Source organism: Periplaneta americana, chromosome 16 (assembly GCF_040183065.1).
Source record: "Periplaneta americana isolate PAMFEO1 chromosome 16, P.americana_PAMFEO1_priV1, whole genome shotgun sequence".
Taxonomy (NCBI): Eukaryota; Metazoa; Arthropoda; class Insecta; order Blattodea; family Blattidae; genus Periplaneta; species Periplaneta americana.
In genome coordinates, this window is record NC_091132.1 from 109,966,653 (window position 1) to 109,985,659 (window position 19,007).

Below are 19,007 nucleotides of genomic sequence, written 5' to 3' on the forward strand. Positions count from 1 at the left end.
GATCCAGGAAATAATACAGAAGTGTATTGTAAGCATGCCAGAGAGAATTGAAGCTGTAATTAAAGCCAAATGAGGTCATACGAAATACTGAAATTTCTGTAAAAATGAGGTGTGGTTGACTGTTTATCAATACTTCTTGAATTAACATTGTTATAATTGTAATTATACTTAATATTGTTTAAAAATTAAATATGTAATGTGAATTCTGCTTAAGAAAGGAAACCAGAGTTCAAAAGAGGAAGTAATATGTAAAATATAGTAAAAATGTGAGTGATTATAATAATGTGGCCAGGTACTGTAGATCTGTTATATCAAGATAATGATGAAGTTTGATGGACAGATAATGTAATGCTGGCAGAAGAAATGAAAATATTTCCGAAAATCCTGGTCCAAATACTATCTCTGTTTTCCTCGATTTTGTTAGTCCGACAGTGCTGAATTCATTTGAGACAGTGCATTACTCCTGATAATAGGCGAGATGTTGGTTAGCGTAGTTGAATTTTAACATAGATGAAAAATAGATGAAAATTTTGTTTGAAGTTATCTCATTTACAGACAGTGCCCTTTAGTAAACTATAAATCTGGTAAGATAAGGAGCCACTAGCTTTACTTTTCCTCTGAAGGAAGACATGCTAGTTAAATTCATCATGAACCAGATTCGAATCTGCTGACCTCGGTTCTATTGCACGCTGAAACTATTGATAACTGTTGCATATACATGATTTGTGTGTTGCAGTGTGGTGAAACTTCCTCCCCACAACATATCAGAGCCCGCTTTCGACATTGCTGTCATCGTAGATCCTGTATCTAGAGGTGCTCAGAGGGTTGGCCCAATCCTATCAGTATTGCAGGAAGTTTTGAATTGCCACATCAAAGTGTACTTAAACTGTGTGGAGAAGAATAGTGATATGCCATTAAAAAGGTAATTTCATTCATTCGTTTAGTGTTCTACCCAAGGGCAGGTAAAATAGATAACCTTTATTAAAAACTGTTTGTCAATTTTAACGTGAACATAAAGTATAAAAATGTTAATAGTAAAGTGTGACAGAAATTTAAATGTTTGTGAATAGTAGGATATGGTCTTACAGTATGGTAGGTACTTGTGGATATTGAGTTTGTATTCACGTGGAATTAACCCGTAAGTGGTGAGGTATTTTTCTATCCATAACTGGTGAGGTGGGGATTGCACTTACCCCAACTAAGAAACTTGTATCGTAGCACTCAGATAAACTGAGTTTTTAATTTATATAATCAAGTACTTTTATTTGTTTTAACTAGGTTTTCTTCAGAATTAGGGAAACAGGCAGCATAATAAGCAATGAAAAAGAAAAAAATATCTGAATTGAACAGGAATCCTCTGCACATCTCCCTGGCGCAGGCTTCTTTTTTTTACAATTGCTGAGGTACTCACAGTCACCACCTCACCAACTACGGGTTAAGTTTTTGTGTTTGTAATTATTTCTGTGTTTCTTTCTAGCATAACAAAATAGTAATTATGTCTTTACTTAAATATTCACTGAAAGAGTCATAATATTTTTCTTATTTACAGGTGAATGAGTTTCATTTCAGAAAACTTAAATTTACTCAGAAATTGCATGTAAATGAACCAGAAGTTAAGTTTCTACCGTTTTTGTTTCCGTTTATTTAATTATTTGTAATATATCTTGTACAGGAAAGATATTTTTTTTATTTCTATTCGGATAAATTAATTATTCAAAAGCAGTGGGACGTTATTTCTTCCCAAAAAATTTTAGATCAACTCCTTTCTTCTTTCAAATCCGAACAAGACTTTGCAAGTCTCCTTGCTCTTCAAGAGAGTGAGTTTGAAGCTTGGTTACACACATTACAATCTCCTCACATCGACACTCTAATAGATAATACATCCTTTAAAATCGCAATGGCTTTATGCCCTGGTTGTAAACTCTGCCAGCCACAGCAACGTATTTGCAGAGGAATTGCTGATATTTACGGCCATCATGCACTCAGCTGTGTGAGGAGCAAGGGTCGCATTCCCAGACATACATCACTCAATGATATCATTAAAAGATCTCTGACTTCTTGTGGCGTCCCGTCTCTTTGGAACCACCAGGTATTAGTCGCGCAGATGGTAAACGACCCGATGGTCTCACCTTAATTCCATGGTCTAGAGGAAAATCTTTAATTTGGGACTCCACTTGCGTTGACACTCTAGCTCCATCTCACTTGCCTAATACCTCCAGATGCGCAGCATCTGCTCCTAAATTAGCCGTGAAGAATAAATTCAATAAATATGCTCATCTTTTAGACAATTATATCATTGTCCCCTTTGCTGTGGAGACCTTCGGTCCTTGGAGTCATGACGCTAAAGTTTTGGTATCTCAAATCGGCCAAATTTTGATCTCCATTACCGGTGATCGTCGTTGCACTACTTATTTGCGTCAACGTTTAAGTATTGCAATTCAACGTGGAAATGCAATGAGCACTTTGGGTACCCTTCCCGAGTCCAGCCCTTTGGGCGAACTCTTTCTCCTGTAAAAATTTTTTACTCTGTGTGTAAATATTTCTGTTTAGTATTATTCGATTTTTCTTATATTTCGTTATGTCGTCTTTATATAGTATTTTAACTGGAGATGAATTTGATGTGAGATGTTAGCTTTCAAATACAGTACCTGCTTGCCGCTGTGGATTGAAGACTGAGAGATATGGAAGCATTGTGCTTCTGTAACCAGCAAGTGGCTTTTTCGCTGTATTGACAACAAGAATCAGTCAGCAGCACATGATACTGTAGTGTGTGTGTTATTAGTAGCCATATATGTTGTAATAATAATAATAATAATAATAATAATAATAATAATAATAATGACGACGACAATGGTTTCATACTGCCCCAGTGATACAAATCACATGAAAACTCGAAAAAGTTTTAATTCAGTTACACAATATTACAGAAGCCAAAATATCATTGCAGATGAAGTTACACCACATTTAACTAACCCAACAGAATATATCGATATTTGTTATTCAAAAGAATACAGTAGTTATATAAATAAGCACCAATATCAACAGAAAACATAGCAAATTGATTGCTTCATTGAAATTAATGTAATTTTCTATTTATTTCCAGTTTTTACCGTTTTGTATTGGAGCCAGAAATACATTTTACATCAGATGGCAGACAAACCAGTGGCCCAATGGCAAGATTTGCTAACATGCCCACATCTCCATTGTTGACACAAAATATGCAAGTACCTGAAAATTGGCTGGTGGAGTCTGTCCGAAGTCCATATGATCTGGATAATATTCGTTTGGAAGATGTAGACAGTGTCGTACACAGGTAACACATTTCACTTTTAATTGCAGTGGATTGTTTCAGAAAAGGTACGGTCACACATCACTACTTTTGCAGTGCTGCAGTACAAAATACTACGCAACTCTCGTACTGCGACGTGTGAACAACGGTGCAACCCGAAAAGTAGCGGCTGCCGAACCTGCTGCTCGCTACTTTTTCATGCTGTCACAGCTTAAAAGTAGCGACGTGTGAACAGGATTCTCAGGGTTGCAGCCGCATCATTTTTGGTATTGGTTTTGTTGAAACTTTTGCAGCGGTTGCGAACAGTGTTGCCACCCAAATGTGCCAATAATACTTTTATTGTTTGAATATATTTTAATGTTTGATGTGATGAAAAATAAATGATTTGTAATAGTTAGTAAGTGTACAACACAGTCAGAGTATATATGCTGGTGATATAATTAATTTTTTTAATTTTCCCTAGCATAGTTTCAAACAGAAGGGTTGTCAACATCAATTACTTGAATATTCTGTTGATTATCAATTACGTATCCGGACTACTACAAAAGAATCGTTCGTTTTCAAACTGCTAAATTCTCCAAAGTATTACTGGTACAACAATGAGTGATGCACCAAAAGAACCGGAAACGCACCTGGTTTGCATTGTGTACACCAGTTGGCAGCACGAGTGTAGTGCCTGCACAAAATGGTGACAAAACAGGAAAAGAGTTTTTGTGTGTTGGAATATGCGAGATGTACGTCTGTTATAACAGTGCAACACGCATTCAGACGAGAATATGGACACGAACCGCATGTAAACAGAGCAGTTTGCAGTGGTATCAGCAATTCAAGGACACTGGTTGTATGTGTAAGGGGAAAAGTACTGGTCGACCGACAGTGGAGAGAGTGCGAGAATCTTTCGTGCATAGTCCACAAAAATCAACAGCTCATGAAAGCCGCAAAATTGGAATACCACAGCAAACTGTGGAAGAGTTAAAGTTCAAACCATATCGTTTACAGCTTCTGCAACATTTAAAAGCAGAAGATTACGGCCGGCATCTGCAATTTTGCACCACAATGCAGGAAGCAATGGAGGACGAAGATTTCACCTCAAAGTTGATATTTAGTGACGAATGCACATTTCATTTATCTGGGGTTGTTAATCTTCATAATGTGCGTATTTGGGGCAGTCAAAATCCTCATGCATTTGTAATGCTTGAAAGAGATTCGTCAAAGGTAATGTTTTCTGTGTGATGTCACAGACAAAGATGTATGGTCCGTTTTTCTCTTGTGAGAACACTTATGGGTACATCTTACCTAGATATGTTGACTTTGTGTTTGTTTCCACAACTAACCGAAGATTCAGACAATTCTGTCTTCCAACAAACGGGGCACCCCCTCATTGGATGCTTGCTGTTAGTGAATACCTGAACCATGAACTGCCGAATCGCTGGATTGGGCGTATTGGTGCAGATGACCAAGCTCTGTTCCCTTGGCCCACCAGGTCACCAGACCTAACGCCATGTGACTTCTACCTTTGGGGGTACATTAAGGACCGCGTCTACGTACCTCCACTGCCACAGACACTGGTACAGCTGAGGGAGCGCATCAGTAATGCAGTAATGGCCATTGACTGGACAATGCTACACAATGTGTGGAAAGAACTAGACGAGGGACACACATAGAACATTTGTGGAGTGTGGGAATAAATGTGTTGCGTGTATGGTTCTTTTGATGTATCACTCATTGTTGTACATGTGATGAGGATGAGGATGGCTTGTAAAATTATGCTTACTAACAGCTGCACACGGGCAGGTAGGGATGGGACATTGGGTATTTGTCCAGGTTGGTTCCTTAAAGCCTTCAATGGGAAGGATTAATGGCTCTCCACCCTGTATTCTGCCAATACCCTTTTGCAGTAAAAGTAAATTGTATGTGCAATATTTTTATGCTGAATTTCTCTTATTTTCCAGAGCTATTGCACCATTTCATTTGAAACTGCAGCTAATGTCAAAAAGATAATTCGTGCTTTTTTCGCAGTGAATTTGAACTGGAGTACTTGCTTCTGGAGGGTCACTGTTTTGAAGCTACAATGGGTAACCCTCCACGAGGTCTGCAGATTACACTGGGAACAGAGACACAACCCGTTGTTGTGGATACAATTGTCATGGCAAATCTTGGCTACTTTCAGTTGAAAGCAAACCCAGGAGCTTGGTTGCTTCGCCTGAGGCAGGGTCGCTCAGCAGATATATTTGATATTGTCAGGTGAGATAGTTATTCTAGAATAGAATTAAACAAAATGAATAATATTAGTTCATTCACCAGAGTCCGTTCTAGTTCTTCAAACAGTTAATGAGTAAAATACTTCATTTAACTGAGTCAATGAGTAACATACTTTATTTAACTGCCATGGTGAGTCAGTCCAAGAGCGCTGGGCTTATAAGCCAGAGGACCTGGGTTCAATTCCTGTTTTATCTTGAATTTATAACTTGTGTTGGGCAAGTCTGTGGTCCAGGTAATGTAGGGATTTGCAGATTTGCTCCGGGAATTCTTTTTCCTCTGTGACATTCTAATAATTCACCACCACCACCACCACCACCGCCGCCGCCGCCACCACCACCACCACCACCACCACCACCACCACCACCACCACCACCACCACCACCACCACCACCTCCACCTCCTCCTCCTCCCATTATGAGTGTGATGTGGACCACCATCCATGGTTCATTTGGGATAGTCTCTATAAACTAAGTGGTCTACGGTTCTAGGGACTAGTGACATTTTTGAGCCCGCTTGTAGAGTCCAGGCAAATAACGACAAGTTAAGGGCACTGCAATTGGATTCCCCCCCCCCCCCCACAAATAAAGCTTTATTATCCCTTTCTAATTAATCTTATTATTTCAAGTGCATTTTATTTCATTATCGTAATAGTTCATCGTCATCTTCATCAACTTTCAGATTATAAGCTTATTTTTAAGCTGTTGACTGATTGCTGTAACTTCATATGTGAACAATTGGTATCCAATACTTTATTGTCCCCCTTTCCAATCATCATTTGTTTTTGTTGTAATATTTTGTTTCTTGTAGCCATGATGGATCGGACACACCTGCTAACTCGACGGATATTAAAGTGCTTATCAGCTCATTCCGCAGTCACGTTTTAAAACTGAAGGTTGCCAAGAAGCCAGACAAAATGCACATGGATCTGCTTTCAGATGACAGTGATCCAAACTCTGGCATATGGAATTCTATCACCAGGTAATAGCACAAACAATATTAGTCATAGTGGTAATGGCAATGTTGAGAGAACAGCAGGTGTAACTAAAGAATGTTTGACACATGAGCACAGCTGATATTGTAAAACTATTATGTTCTGCAGCAAATGAATAAAAATGTTCCTTTTCGTATCAATAGCCACCTATAGGTGATGGGTTGTTACTGTGTACTTCTTAATGTTTAGGTGAGGGGTTTGGACTTTTTCCAAAAGTCCAAACCCCTCACCTAAACATTAAGAATCCACCATTGCTTTCCAACCCCTCATTTAGATCAACACTGTGTATTTCTGTTGCTTCATATTTTACAGATATGACATATTTCTCACCTGCTGCCAAAAATTAATGACCATCTCTGCAATAATATTTGGAAAACAGGTCTTTATCCTAAAACTTGGAAAAATGCAATTATAATTTCTGTTCTCTTTATCCTAAAACTTGGAAAAATGCAATTATAATTCCTACTCTCTTTATCCTAAAACTTGGAAAAATGCAATTATAATTCCTATTCTCAAACCAGGTAAAGACAAATTGGACCCTAAATCATATAGACCGATATCTTTAACATCCTGTATTTCTAAATTACTGGATCACATTGTTCACAGAAGATTAACCTGGAGACTTGAAACTTTCAATCTTTTAAGCCCATATCAGTTTGGCTTAAGGCCATCATGTGGCACAACTGAAGCTGATATATTTTGCTCAAGAAATTTATAGAGGTTTCACAGAAAAAAAAAAACACATTAGCTGTAATAATAGACTTTGAAGCTGCTTTTGATAATATTCCTCTTAGATCCATTTTATTACAATCTATGAAACTTGAAATCAAAGACAGAATGCTAAGATTTCTACTTTCTTTTCTTAATGAAAGAACAATTCAAACCTCGGTAAATAACCATTTATCCTTAACCAAAAAAATTATAGGTGATGAACCTCAAGCCCAAATTTATTTAATATAATGTTACATGACGTACCTGATGTTGTTCCACCTGAGGTAAAAATAAGTATCTATGCATTTGATGTTACAATATGGGCTGTGAACAGCGATCCAAATGAAACATTAAGAGTGATGTTTGTAACGTTATTCCATCTGTCTTTATGTTTTTAATTATGGTATTATAACATAGTTAAGAAGAATATAAAGAAATAAAAAATTTTAAATGTTCTTAAAGTTACTGCATTTTACCCATTAGCGTATCATTGTTTCTTTGTGCCCAAGAAAACAAAGTCAGCCGTGATCATATGTAACCAATGAAATTCGCGATTTCAAAGCAGTGGTTGTATGAGAAATATAACATACAAGATACAAGTATGAAATCCTTATGTTAGTAAACACATGTTAATTTTAAAGAAACGAAGCTTGGTGAAACAGTCAACTTTTAAGGATCTCGTTAAAATTAAATGACCTGATTGCTGACAAGCCATTTGTGCTTATTTAAAGAAGCTTGGTGAAACCGGCCATGAGAAATAACATTGTCAGTTTGATAGATCTTGTAGTTACATATGTGATATTCTTTTATAGGTTTCATCACTGTTTGTATATAATACGTAAAAATTAGTAGCTGTTCTTTGTAATCTTCTTAATTGTGATTTTATATGATTTTAGTACTTTTGGAGGATCAAAAACGAATGAGGAAGATGGAGAAGAGAAGCTTAATATCTTCTCTCTTGCATCTGGCCACTTGTATGAGCGATTCCTACGTATCATGATGTTAAGTGTCTTGAAAAACACAAACACACCTGTGAAGTTCTGGTTTCTGAAGAACTACTTGTCACCAACATTTAAGGTGAGACGTTATGTTAAATGCATAATGTTGTTGTTGTTTTCTAATGCCAGGCGTTTGACAATAAAATCATTTGACCTCTTGCACTCCAATATTTTTCAAAGATATTATCATGGCCAGCCACTGAAGCATAGATTTTGAGGTGTTCCAGATCCATTTCTTGGTTTGAGTTGCACAATGGGCAGTTAGGGGACTGATATATTCCAATTCTATGCAGGTGTTTAGCCAAACAATCATGGCCTGTTGCCAATCTAAATGCAGCTACAGACGATTTGCGTGGTAAATCGGGAATTAACTGTGGATTATGATGCAGAGAGTTCCATTTTTTCCCTTGAGATTGTGTTATCAAATTTTGTTTGTTGAAGTCTAAGTATGTAGATTTAATAAATCTTTTCACAGAGTAATACATAGATTTAGTAACAGGTCTGTAAGTAGCAGTGCTGCCCTTCTTTGCTAAAGCATCCTCATTCTCATTTCCCAGGATTCCACAATGGGATGGTATCCATTGGAATACAATTCTTTTATTGAGTGATATTAATTGAGAGAGCATTTTAGTTATTTCTGTTGTTTGAGATGAAGGTGTGTGTTTAGAGACTATTGATAGATTAGCTGCTTTGGAGTCTGACAATATAACTGCATTCTTAAATTTATTGATGTGGCATAGAAGATTCCGGAGACTTTCACTTATTGCAACAATTTCTCCATCAAAACTTGTTGTTCCATATCCAAGAGATCTATAAGGTGAGAAGAGACAGCATGTAACACCTGCACTGGCACCTTGTTCTCTGGAGATCAAGGATCCGTCGGTGTATAAATGAAGCCAGTTTTGTGGAGAGTACCTAATATTAATTGTCTCTAAAGACAGCTGTTCATTATTTCAGTGTTTACTTCTGATTTCAGTATTTCTTCTGTTAAATTTAGATTATATTCTATATTTAATAGAGTTAAAGAGTTTGGTTTAATTTGTAAGTTTTCTTTTAAATTCGGGATATTGATTTTCTGTTTTAATTCTTGAACAATGGATATGAAACTTTTTGAAGTTTTCAATCTACAGAGAGGATTGTATGAATGCAAATTGTTTCCTGGTAATCTGATAAGTTTTTCATATTGGATCAGTGCTTTTTCTTCTATTGTCATTTTGATGCTGTTAATATTAGTGAGGAATCTCATAGAATCTATTGGAGTTGTTTTGATTCCACCAGTAATGAGTCTGAGAGCTTGGTTTTGAACATATTCTATTTCGTTTATGGAAGGTGAAGTAATTAAAATTTCTCCGCAGTATGTCAGCACTGGCTGTATAAACATTTTGTATGTAATGTTCAAAGTATTCCTAGAGCATCCCCATTTCTTTCCTGCTAGTGTTTTTAGAAGGGAGAATCTTTTACGAGCTTTTTCAGAGATGTATTTCAAATGGTTGCTCCATGTTAACTTACTATCGAAAATAATGTTAATGTGTTGAATTTACTCTATGTCAGAATGTTGTTGTTGTTTTCTAATGCCAGGCATTTGACAATGAAGTCATTTGACCTCTTGCACTCCAATATTTTTCAAAGGTATTGTCATGGTTAGCCACTGACACACAGATTGTGAGATGTTCTGAATCCATTTTTTGATTTGAGTTGCACAATGGGCAGTTAGGAGACTGATATATTCCAATTCTATACAGATGCTTGGCCAAACAGTCATGGCCTGTTGCCAATCTAAATGCAGCTACAGACGATTTGCGTGGTAAATCTGGAATTAACTGTAACTATGTCAGAATGTTGGGTCACTAAAGATAGGCTTAGCAGTGTAACCTGAACAGTACATTTAATCTGCATAATCCCTGAGTAGGACCAGGAAGATTGTGTTATCTTAATGAAGAAAACTCAGATACTTGCCTTCTCCCAGTAGTTTTAAAATTCATCCGTTAATATGTATCTACCGTAGTGGCACAGTTATCATTATGCAATGAATTCTTATGAGCAATAAAACTACTTAGCAAGGGAAAGGAAAGTTAGATCTCCCATGCAATAGATTTATGACATGTATTACTATTGGCTCAATGTTAAGAAACTAGGGGAAGTGACCATACAGTCCTTCAATAAATGCAGTCCTAAAAGTGGGCAGCAATCATCGGGTGGTGCAGGTCTGTCTGAAGGCAATGTTACATATTATCAGTATTGAAATCTGTGCAGTACACTGCACTCCTATTATAACTAAAATTCTCATCTTGAGTGACAATACGACTGACCACAATGTCATGAGTTCTTTGCTTTGATGGTACTTATTTTAAATTTTAATGACCGGTATATGGTCACATAATTTTTTCCATCATCCTAATGATAGGTAACATGCCTTCTTAATAAGGCATGTTTTATGATGCAGTAGGCAATCAAATTCATGACTTCAGTTTTCTTAGAGCTGTTTATAGTTTTTTTCCTGGAGATTTAATTTTTCTTCATGAATATTTACTAATTTTGACTCTCTTAGTATTGCATTGTGGATTCAGACTTCCCAGTAGCAGCAGCATGTTATGTAACATGAGATACTTATAATTTTCTGATTGACATTTCTTTGTCAAAATATTTCCGATTATTTCATTAGCCATACTGTGGATAGTAATATTTGTTGATACCATGATCTCTTTTGAAGTTCTTAGAACATTAATACGCGTGAATCTCATGCTAGAAAGAAGAATATCTATACAGACTGTACACGTTATTATCCTGTGCAAGAGATACGCTGCTCAATTCTCAATCTCACCTACACACATTGTCAACTGCTGCAGGTAGTTCGCATATTTTCTGCATAGTAAACATCATTAGTGCTATATTTCTCATGAGAACTTGTAGAGAGTTTACCTAAATTTCTCACCCATATCATAGTTCAAGTTCACTCATTGTCCTTATCTGTTCTCCTGGCATAATAAATTTCATTTCATGTGTGTCTCACCTCAGAAATGGAATTTAACACTCAGGGTGGGTGGGTGCAAGGAGATCTTACTTTATCTGGAGGTATTGGGAACCAATAAACCAAATGTTTCTTTTTCAGGACTTCTTACCTCATATGGCTAAAGATTATGGCTTTGAATATGAGTTAGTGCAGTATAAATGGCCACGGTGGCTTCATCAGCAGACCGAGAAACAGCGAATTATATGGGGCTACAAGATACTATTTCTTGATGTCCTGTTTCCATTGGATGTTAAGAAGATCATATTTGTAGATGCAGATCAGGTAAGCTGATTGATTGATACTGTTTACTGAATCAATTATCCTATTTACCAGGCTATAGTTTCAAGATATCAGAAGAAACTAAAACAACCCTAAAATTAGTAGCATACAATCATATTTATGTTATCTATCTCGTTTTAATATGCTTTTCAGAATTAACAAGTTACTGGTGTTTTTGATCTTCACTTTCTGTAAGTCCTGGCCTCATACAGTATTTCTCCCAGTTTTTTTTCAGTGTTCCCTGACTACTCATTTATCTAGATTTGTAATAGAAGAAACTTTTCAGACTTATTTCAAAACTCATTTTTTGTGCATATTGAAATCATTTCTGTCTGCACTCTATTACTTAGGCATTTGTGGAAAATATTCAAGTCATTTGTAGTATACTCACTTCAGTTCTCTCTATAATCTTATGCTTTTCTTATCATTCACTGAAAATTAATTTCTGCTATCTATATTCTCCCTGCAAACTGACGAAGTGTTTCACCAAAGCCGGAGGGAGCAACAGAAATTGATGATGATGATGATGATGATGATGATGATGATGATGATGATGATGATGATGATGATGATGATGATGATGATGATATCACAGTCTACTATATACAGTCACGAAGCTTAATACTAACTAAATATGCAAACATAGACAGTTGAAATATGCATCCATAGATAGTTGCTAACCACCAAGTTCACTACTATCGCCTCATCACAGACTCTTTCCCTAGCAGACGATAAAATGTATTGTACTTTCGATATCGTGTTCTTTTGAAAAAATTAACACCTTCCTTCCACTATTGAAATATGAATACATAAGGTTTATATATTATTTTCATAAAATATATATTATATTCAATAAACTCACCTTCCTGGATCTTTCGGAAGAAGGATAACTCTAACCTATTTTTCTTACAATTTATAGTACTACAAACGTCTCCTTGTTCCATATTATTATTCAAATTATTGTATTTCAGCCATTTACAGTTATTACAACCGATAACGAACATTTCACAGTTTACATAGCTTTTCACAAAAATGTGAAATACGGCACAGTCAATGCTTTTTCGATCTAGACCAGGCCGTAATGTTTGTTCGGGTTTTCTATTTCAATGTATGGAGCTCAGTCAAATATTATATTATAACTTTATTGCTTATCATTGCTAAGCTTTATTTAGTGTAATGTGTCCATAAGTTCCGTTTACTTCTTGTTGCATAATATGTTGCAGAAATAATTACAAAACTGTGTTATTTTAATGTGAAGAGAATTTTACATGTTAACATAATCTGTTCGCGTCAACATTTCAAGTTTAAAATGGAAGCTATTTTGAGGTTTAATAAAAAAGAATTTATATTGTGATTTCAATTTAGCACATCTACCTTCCTTAATTTTAGACAAAACATTTACCATACCACTCCTATGAAATTAGTGTACGTACAATTGTGTTACTTCGTCTCTTAAGTAGTAGATAAATACAATAATTCAGTACTCAATTGCAGTATTAAAATACGGACAAATTGAATGTCCGGGGTATCATACATGACATTATGTTTAATTATAATGTATGATTCCGAATTTAGGAGTATAAGTTAAATATAGTAAACATAACCTATAATTTTCATATGAATGGCAAGGCATTGGAGGCCACTAAAATTAGACAGAAAGGAGCAACTGGTACAGTAAATATAACCTATAATTTCAACATATCTAAATATCCGTGTGGCGCAATTGAAAATTATTGAATCGTGCATAAATGAATGTACAAGAATTTCGCAATATTTAATCGAAATAAAGGCAGGTATTACACATACGAACAACGTAATTTTCACACCATAAATAATATTACACCTTAACTCGCAAGTGAATTATGTCTGAAGTGTCTCATAATCATTGTTTTAAATTTTATTAATGGAATTACACTACATTTTAGAGAAACATATGTTACTGTTTATGCATTCCAACTAATTTATATGGTTGAAATGCCGCCCTTCGTGATCAGGTTAAGCGAGTTACATCGTCTGCCTTACGGTCTGTATTAGATCACGAAGGCTGTGGCATAGTCTATTGTTCCTAGTACTCACAGCGCTCCAAGCGGCTAGCAACTATTGCGAGAATTGCAAAAAATCATCCCAAGCTTCGTGACTTTATATAGTAGACTGTGATGATATTCTCCCTGTCTTTCTCTCTCCTTCCTCTCTTTCTACTATTTCTTCATGTATCTATCCTTTTATACATATATAGGCGTTCAAATAGACATTCATACGTGAATGTGTGGCTGCTCGAAGCACACTGTTTGCTGACAGAGTCGGATATTCATAGCGTCTTAAGTCAAGCCCGTAGATTGCTCATGCACATTACAATAACTACCTGCCTTTGTCATAGAAGATACTGGACATGATGTCCTTGTGCCGCCACACATCTCACACCTATTAAGAAAATTAGCATTAATATGCATTAGTTCTTCTTCTGAAATTGCTGCGATTTCCTTTCTTATATTGTCTTTCAGTTCTTCCAACATATGCGGGTTATTCCAATACACTTTTTTTTTAAGTTCCTCACTCGTAATGCCCCATTTCGATTACTGTGATATTCTGTGTGCTGACCTAAGCATTACTTTAGCGCAGAGACTGCAACGTGTTCATAATATGTGTGTATGTTTTGTCTGTAATATTCGCCGGACTGATCATGTAACACCATCCCTCGAAATGTTGTCCTGGCTCCATCTAGAAGATCGTAGGAAAATCCACTGTCTTTCCCTTATCTTTCACATATTACATTTCTCCACTCTTGTCTATCTTGCATCTCGTTTTCAAAATTTATCCACCCATCATAACCTAGACACACGATCACAACACTCCTCAATATTATCCATTCCCTCCCACCGAACATCCTATATTCATCTTCTTTCACTGTGGCTGTTCCTCGACTTTGGAATTCCCTACCAAGTAATGTCAGGGACTGTTAGTCATGAATAAACTAAGGAAATGTTTTTCAAACAGTCCTCATTAACGATAATAGTTGTTTCATGTTTTTTCAGTGTTTAATGGTTATTATTACCTGGCTCAGGAATTGAATGACGACTGTTGCTTATGAAAGAATTGTGCTATCACACATTTATTAATATTCTTGCAGAGGGTGATTGTCCATCAATCCTTGATTTTAGCATTGTGCATAAGCTGTTAGCACACTGATACAATCACAGCGTAATATTGTCATTTCTTGTACAAAAGTGCCTATTAGTTGTTCTCCAATTTCTATCACACGACTTTCTGCTTTCTGATCATGAGAATTCGTGGGGTTCTGTTTGTTTTGCTTGTTGACAAAAATGACGTCATACTTTTATTAATGACAGACAATATAACAAGCTATAAATTACGAACATTCCTTCCATTTGAAGTTACACGGCAGGTGTTACACTATATGGAACGATGATGGGATACCAAATTTCTCTATCATAAAAGTTGACTACAGTAAAGAAAAATCGTTGCTGAAAATATAGCATAATATTGGCTGTAATTTTGCATGCCATAATTTCATTATGTACATTTTGTCATATTATGATACAGTTGGCACCATTGAAACTGAAAGCTCTTCCTACAATGCTTACAAAGAGAGAACTTTTCACTGCACACTCCTCATGTAGCGCTGTTGAAGTGAGTGACAGCTGTCCTACCTATCATAACAATTGAGGACCGTTTTTGCAAAACTTGCTAACTGAAAAAAACTAAATTTTACAAGAGAGACAAAACACTATAGTAAGCAAGTTTTGCTGTATCTCTCACTTATAGGAGAAAGCAAGTTTTGAAAAAACGATCACACTTTGACACACTACAATGAAGAGAAATAACCCAATTTTACTAAGACTCTTTGAACAACATGTAGAGGCTTGCCTTGTGTTAACGAATCCATCAAAATCTCAATTTTGCAAATTTTGTAGTTAGCAAGTTTTGCAAAAACGGTCCTCAATTGTTCTCTTTGGTTACACAGTTCTGAGCATAACATAGCATAGTAGGTTGAGGTGCAGCATATGAGAACTGTATTATGGTTCTGCTTTCTTAATGAATGAGAAGAAAGGAAGAATGCTGCAAAGGAATAATTTTGCAATGCTGTATTAACACAAAAACTTCTAACATAAATAAATCTTAGTTTGCAGCATTTGTAAATTGTAAGCATTGCTTGTATGGATGCTTCACCTCTGATAATAATAACAGCAACAATATCAATATTGTTATAACATAAATTCCTTAGAAAGAATCCAGTATACGGCAGCTAAATTTGTTAACGGTAAAAGAGAAGATGGAAAAGATACGATAAAAGAACTTAAATGGGAAACTTTGGAAAACAGACGTAGGAAAACTAGAATAACATCATTGTATAGAGCACATCTAGGTCAGAAAGCATGGGTAGACATAACGACTTGGTTAGAAAAGCCAATGTACTATGGTAGGAACGATCATGACTTTAAAATCAAAGGAAACAGAAAACGGATGTAGATAAATTCTCATTTTTAAATAGAACTATAAATGATTGGAATGACCTGCCTGCAGCAGTCTTTGAGGGCTGTCCTTAAGGAGATTCAAGAATAACTTAAAAAGTTGTGTATAAAGTGGAAATTAAAATTAAGGTGACATTTAACATTTAATTTTTAAGGTGACATGTATTTATTTAGCCTGACGAGTTACTCCCTTGGTTTGAATTGTAAATTATTTAAAAATAGCGTGTAAGAAGGTCTTAGACTAGAAATGTTTAGCTTAAATGTAGTTCTGTTTATAAGTATGCATAAGGGTGTAAGGGAGTAAGGGTGTAATTATTTGACTTATTTGAGGTGAGTCAGTGAAGGTATGGTTTTACAGTGCAGTGAATAGTTCCGATCAGTGATAATTTATAGCGTCAATGAAATGTGTTCTATAGTGTCAGTGAAATGTGTCCTAAAGTGTCAGTGAAATGCGTCATAGTGCCACTACAGTGAGTGAGATGAGAGTAAAGTGAAAGACTATTGAAACTTATGTAGGGCCTATACATATGTAGATTGTATTGTAAAATTAGGTTATTTTATGTTAGGTTATTAATTTTAATTATTGTGTTAAATTGTATTGCATATTGTTATTGTATTGTGTATATAATTGTATTGTGCATTGTATAATTGTATTGTGTATTGTAATTATATTGTGTGTTGTTTATATTGTGTATACCACTGCCACCGGATGCTTGCCCACTTGCAGTGTAAATAATTTTTTTTATTTATTTATTTAAATTTAAATATACAGAATAAAGAATATAATTACAAACAAGAGAAATAGAAATAAAATAATACAATCAATATAAAAAAGGAGATACAGTAGTATTAACAAAATTTGAGACCAAATGAGCAGCGCTTGTACATACATAAGATATTTCTGTAATCTTTCTATATAAAACACGTACTCATAATGAATTAATTACTTACAGGTTGTACGAGCAGACATGAAGGAACTTCGAGACCTTGACCTGGGTGGTGCTCCTTATGGTTATACACCATTCTGTGATAGCCGCACTGAGATGGATGGTTTCCGATTCTGGAAGCAGGGTTACTGGAGAAATCATCTTCAGGGTAGACGGTACCATATCAGTGCCCTGTATATAGTAGATCTACGTCGATTTAGGAGAATAGCTGCTGGTGATCGACTGCGAGGGCAGTACCAAGCCCTGAGTCAAGATCCCAACTCGCTGTCCAACTTGGATCAGGTATTATACTTTAATGAATGCGGTAATTTAGTTTCGAAGCATCATTGTTGAGAGCTCAAATTGAGCAAGCATTTTTGTTGTTATTGTGATTTTCTCTGGGGGCAAGCATCATATTGATGCCATATAATCAAGGTTGCATAATTTGTCCTTTCACAGTCAAGATGAAAAAAAGCACAAATACAATTGAACCTTAAAATTTATATTCCACAGTTTAATCTAAAGATGCCCTTTCACCTACCCTGTTCAACATCTACTTGGAGGATTTAGTGAAGAACTGTTTTCAGAACATGGGAGGAGTGATAGTAGCAGGAAGAAGAATAAAGTGCTGCTTATATGGTGGTGTTAGCAGAAGAGGATGTGATACTAAGAAATATGCTACTGCAACTAAATGGCATCTGTAAGCAGAAAAACACACACAAGACGAAGACCATGGTTATCAGGAAAAAAATAAAGAAGATAAATGTGTGAATTCGAAATGAGACAGTAGAAAAAGTTGACAGCTTGAAATACTTGAAGTGTGCTGTAAGTAGTAACATGAAATGTTGCCAGGAAGTTAAAAGGAGGATAGCAATGGCAAAGAAAACTTTTAATGCAAAAAGGAGCATCTTCAGTGAACCTCTGGAAAAAGAAGTAAAAAAGAGACTAGTAAAGTGCTTTGTGTGGAGTGTGGCACTGTATGGGGAAGAAACATGGATATTAAGACGAAATGAAGAGAAAGTATTAGAAGCATTTGAAATGTGGATATGGAGAAAAATGGAGCATGTGAAATGGACAGACAGATAAGAAATGAAGCTGTGTTGGAAAGAGTGGGCCAGGAAAGAATAATGCTGAAACTAATCAGGAAGAGAAAAAGAAATTGGCTGTGTCACTGACAAACTGCCTACTGAAGGATGCACTGGAAGGAATGGAGAATGGGAGAAAAATTTGGGACAGAAGAAATCAGATGATAGACAACATTAAGATATGTGGATCATATGCGAAAACTATAAAAAGTTGGTAACTACAAGTAGAGCCATAAGTCACTTTATCCCCTCCCCCAATTTATTTCATAATTAACTAACAATTGACGACTCATATACATACACATACCTTAGCATATTTATCCAGGAGATCTGTGTGCACATTGCTACCATGACATAACTGAATATGACACCATATTCGACGAGAGGTTTTGTGAAGAAAATCTTCTGTTATATTCCTGAATGCATCTCACATAGCAAAATTGCAATTGATTAATTGCAAAATATTATAGGGGTGACGTGACTTATAGCCCTACCTTGAAAAGCAATAAGATGTACCAACTTTCTCCTGTAATTCCATGATATGATATGATTTATTGTCACTCAACCATTTGGTCCTGCTGGCCCTTCACATTATTGTGTAAGCCCACGATATAGACCAGCAGTTGATGTTATGTTAACAACATAAAATAATATCATTCAACTCCAAATTTCATTATTACTTAAACACAGATTTTTTTTACTGTGTTATATAAATGTTGTTGTTTTCTAATGCCAGGTGTTTGACAATAAAGTCATTTGACCTCTTGCACTCCAATATTTTTCAAAGATATTATCATGACCAGCCACTGAAGCACAGATTTTGAGGTGTTCCGAATCCATTTTTGTTATATAAATGTATCTCGTAAATTTAGCTGCATTGTACAGTCATCCTGCAACTTGTCAGACATGTGGTCTTATTTTAAACGTATGAGTAATTGTATTGTAATGAGTACATGCATTTACAAG

At 35.7% G+C, this 19,007-nt stretch overlaps 1 protein-coding gene across 3 annotated transcripts in view; it reads left to right on the forward strand.

Moving 5' to 3' along the window:
• Nucleotides 1-19,007, forward strand: part of Uggt (UDP-glucose-glycoprotein glucosyltransferase) — a 90,520-nt gene that overhangs the window by 66,533 nt on the left and 4,980 nt on the right. For all 3 annotated transcript variants that reach the window (XM_069812734.1, XM_069812732.1, XM_069812733.1), the window contains exons 16-22: nt 737-922; nt 3,104-3,313; nt 5,309-5,533; nt 6,359-6,529; nt 8,150-8,330; nt 11,361-11,543; nt 16,984-17,259. In XM_069812734.1, coding sequence (XP_069668835.1) covers nt 737-922; nt 3,104-3,313; nt 5,309-5,533; nt 6,359-6,529; nt 8,150-8,330; nt 11,361-11,543; nt 16,984-17,259 — 1,432 coding nt within the window. The remainder of the gene's footprint in view (nt 1-736; nt 923-3,103; nt 3,314-5,308; nt 5,534-6,358; nt 6,530-8,149; nt 8,331-11,360; nt 11,544-16,983; nt 17,260-19,007) is intronic.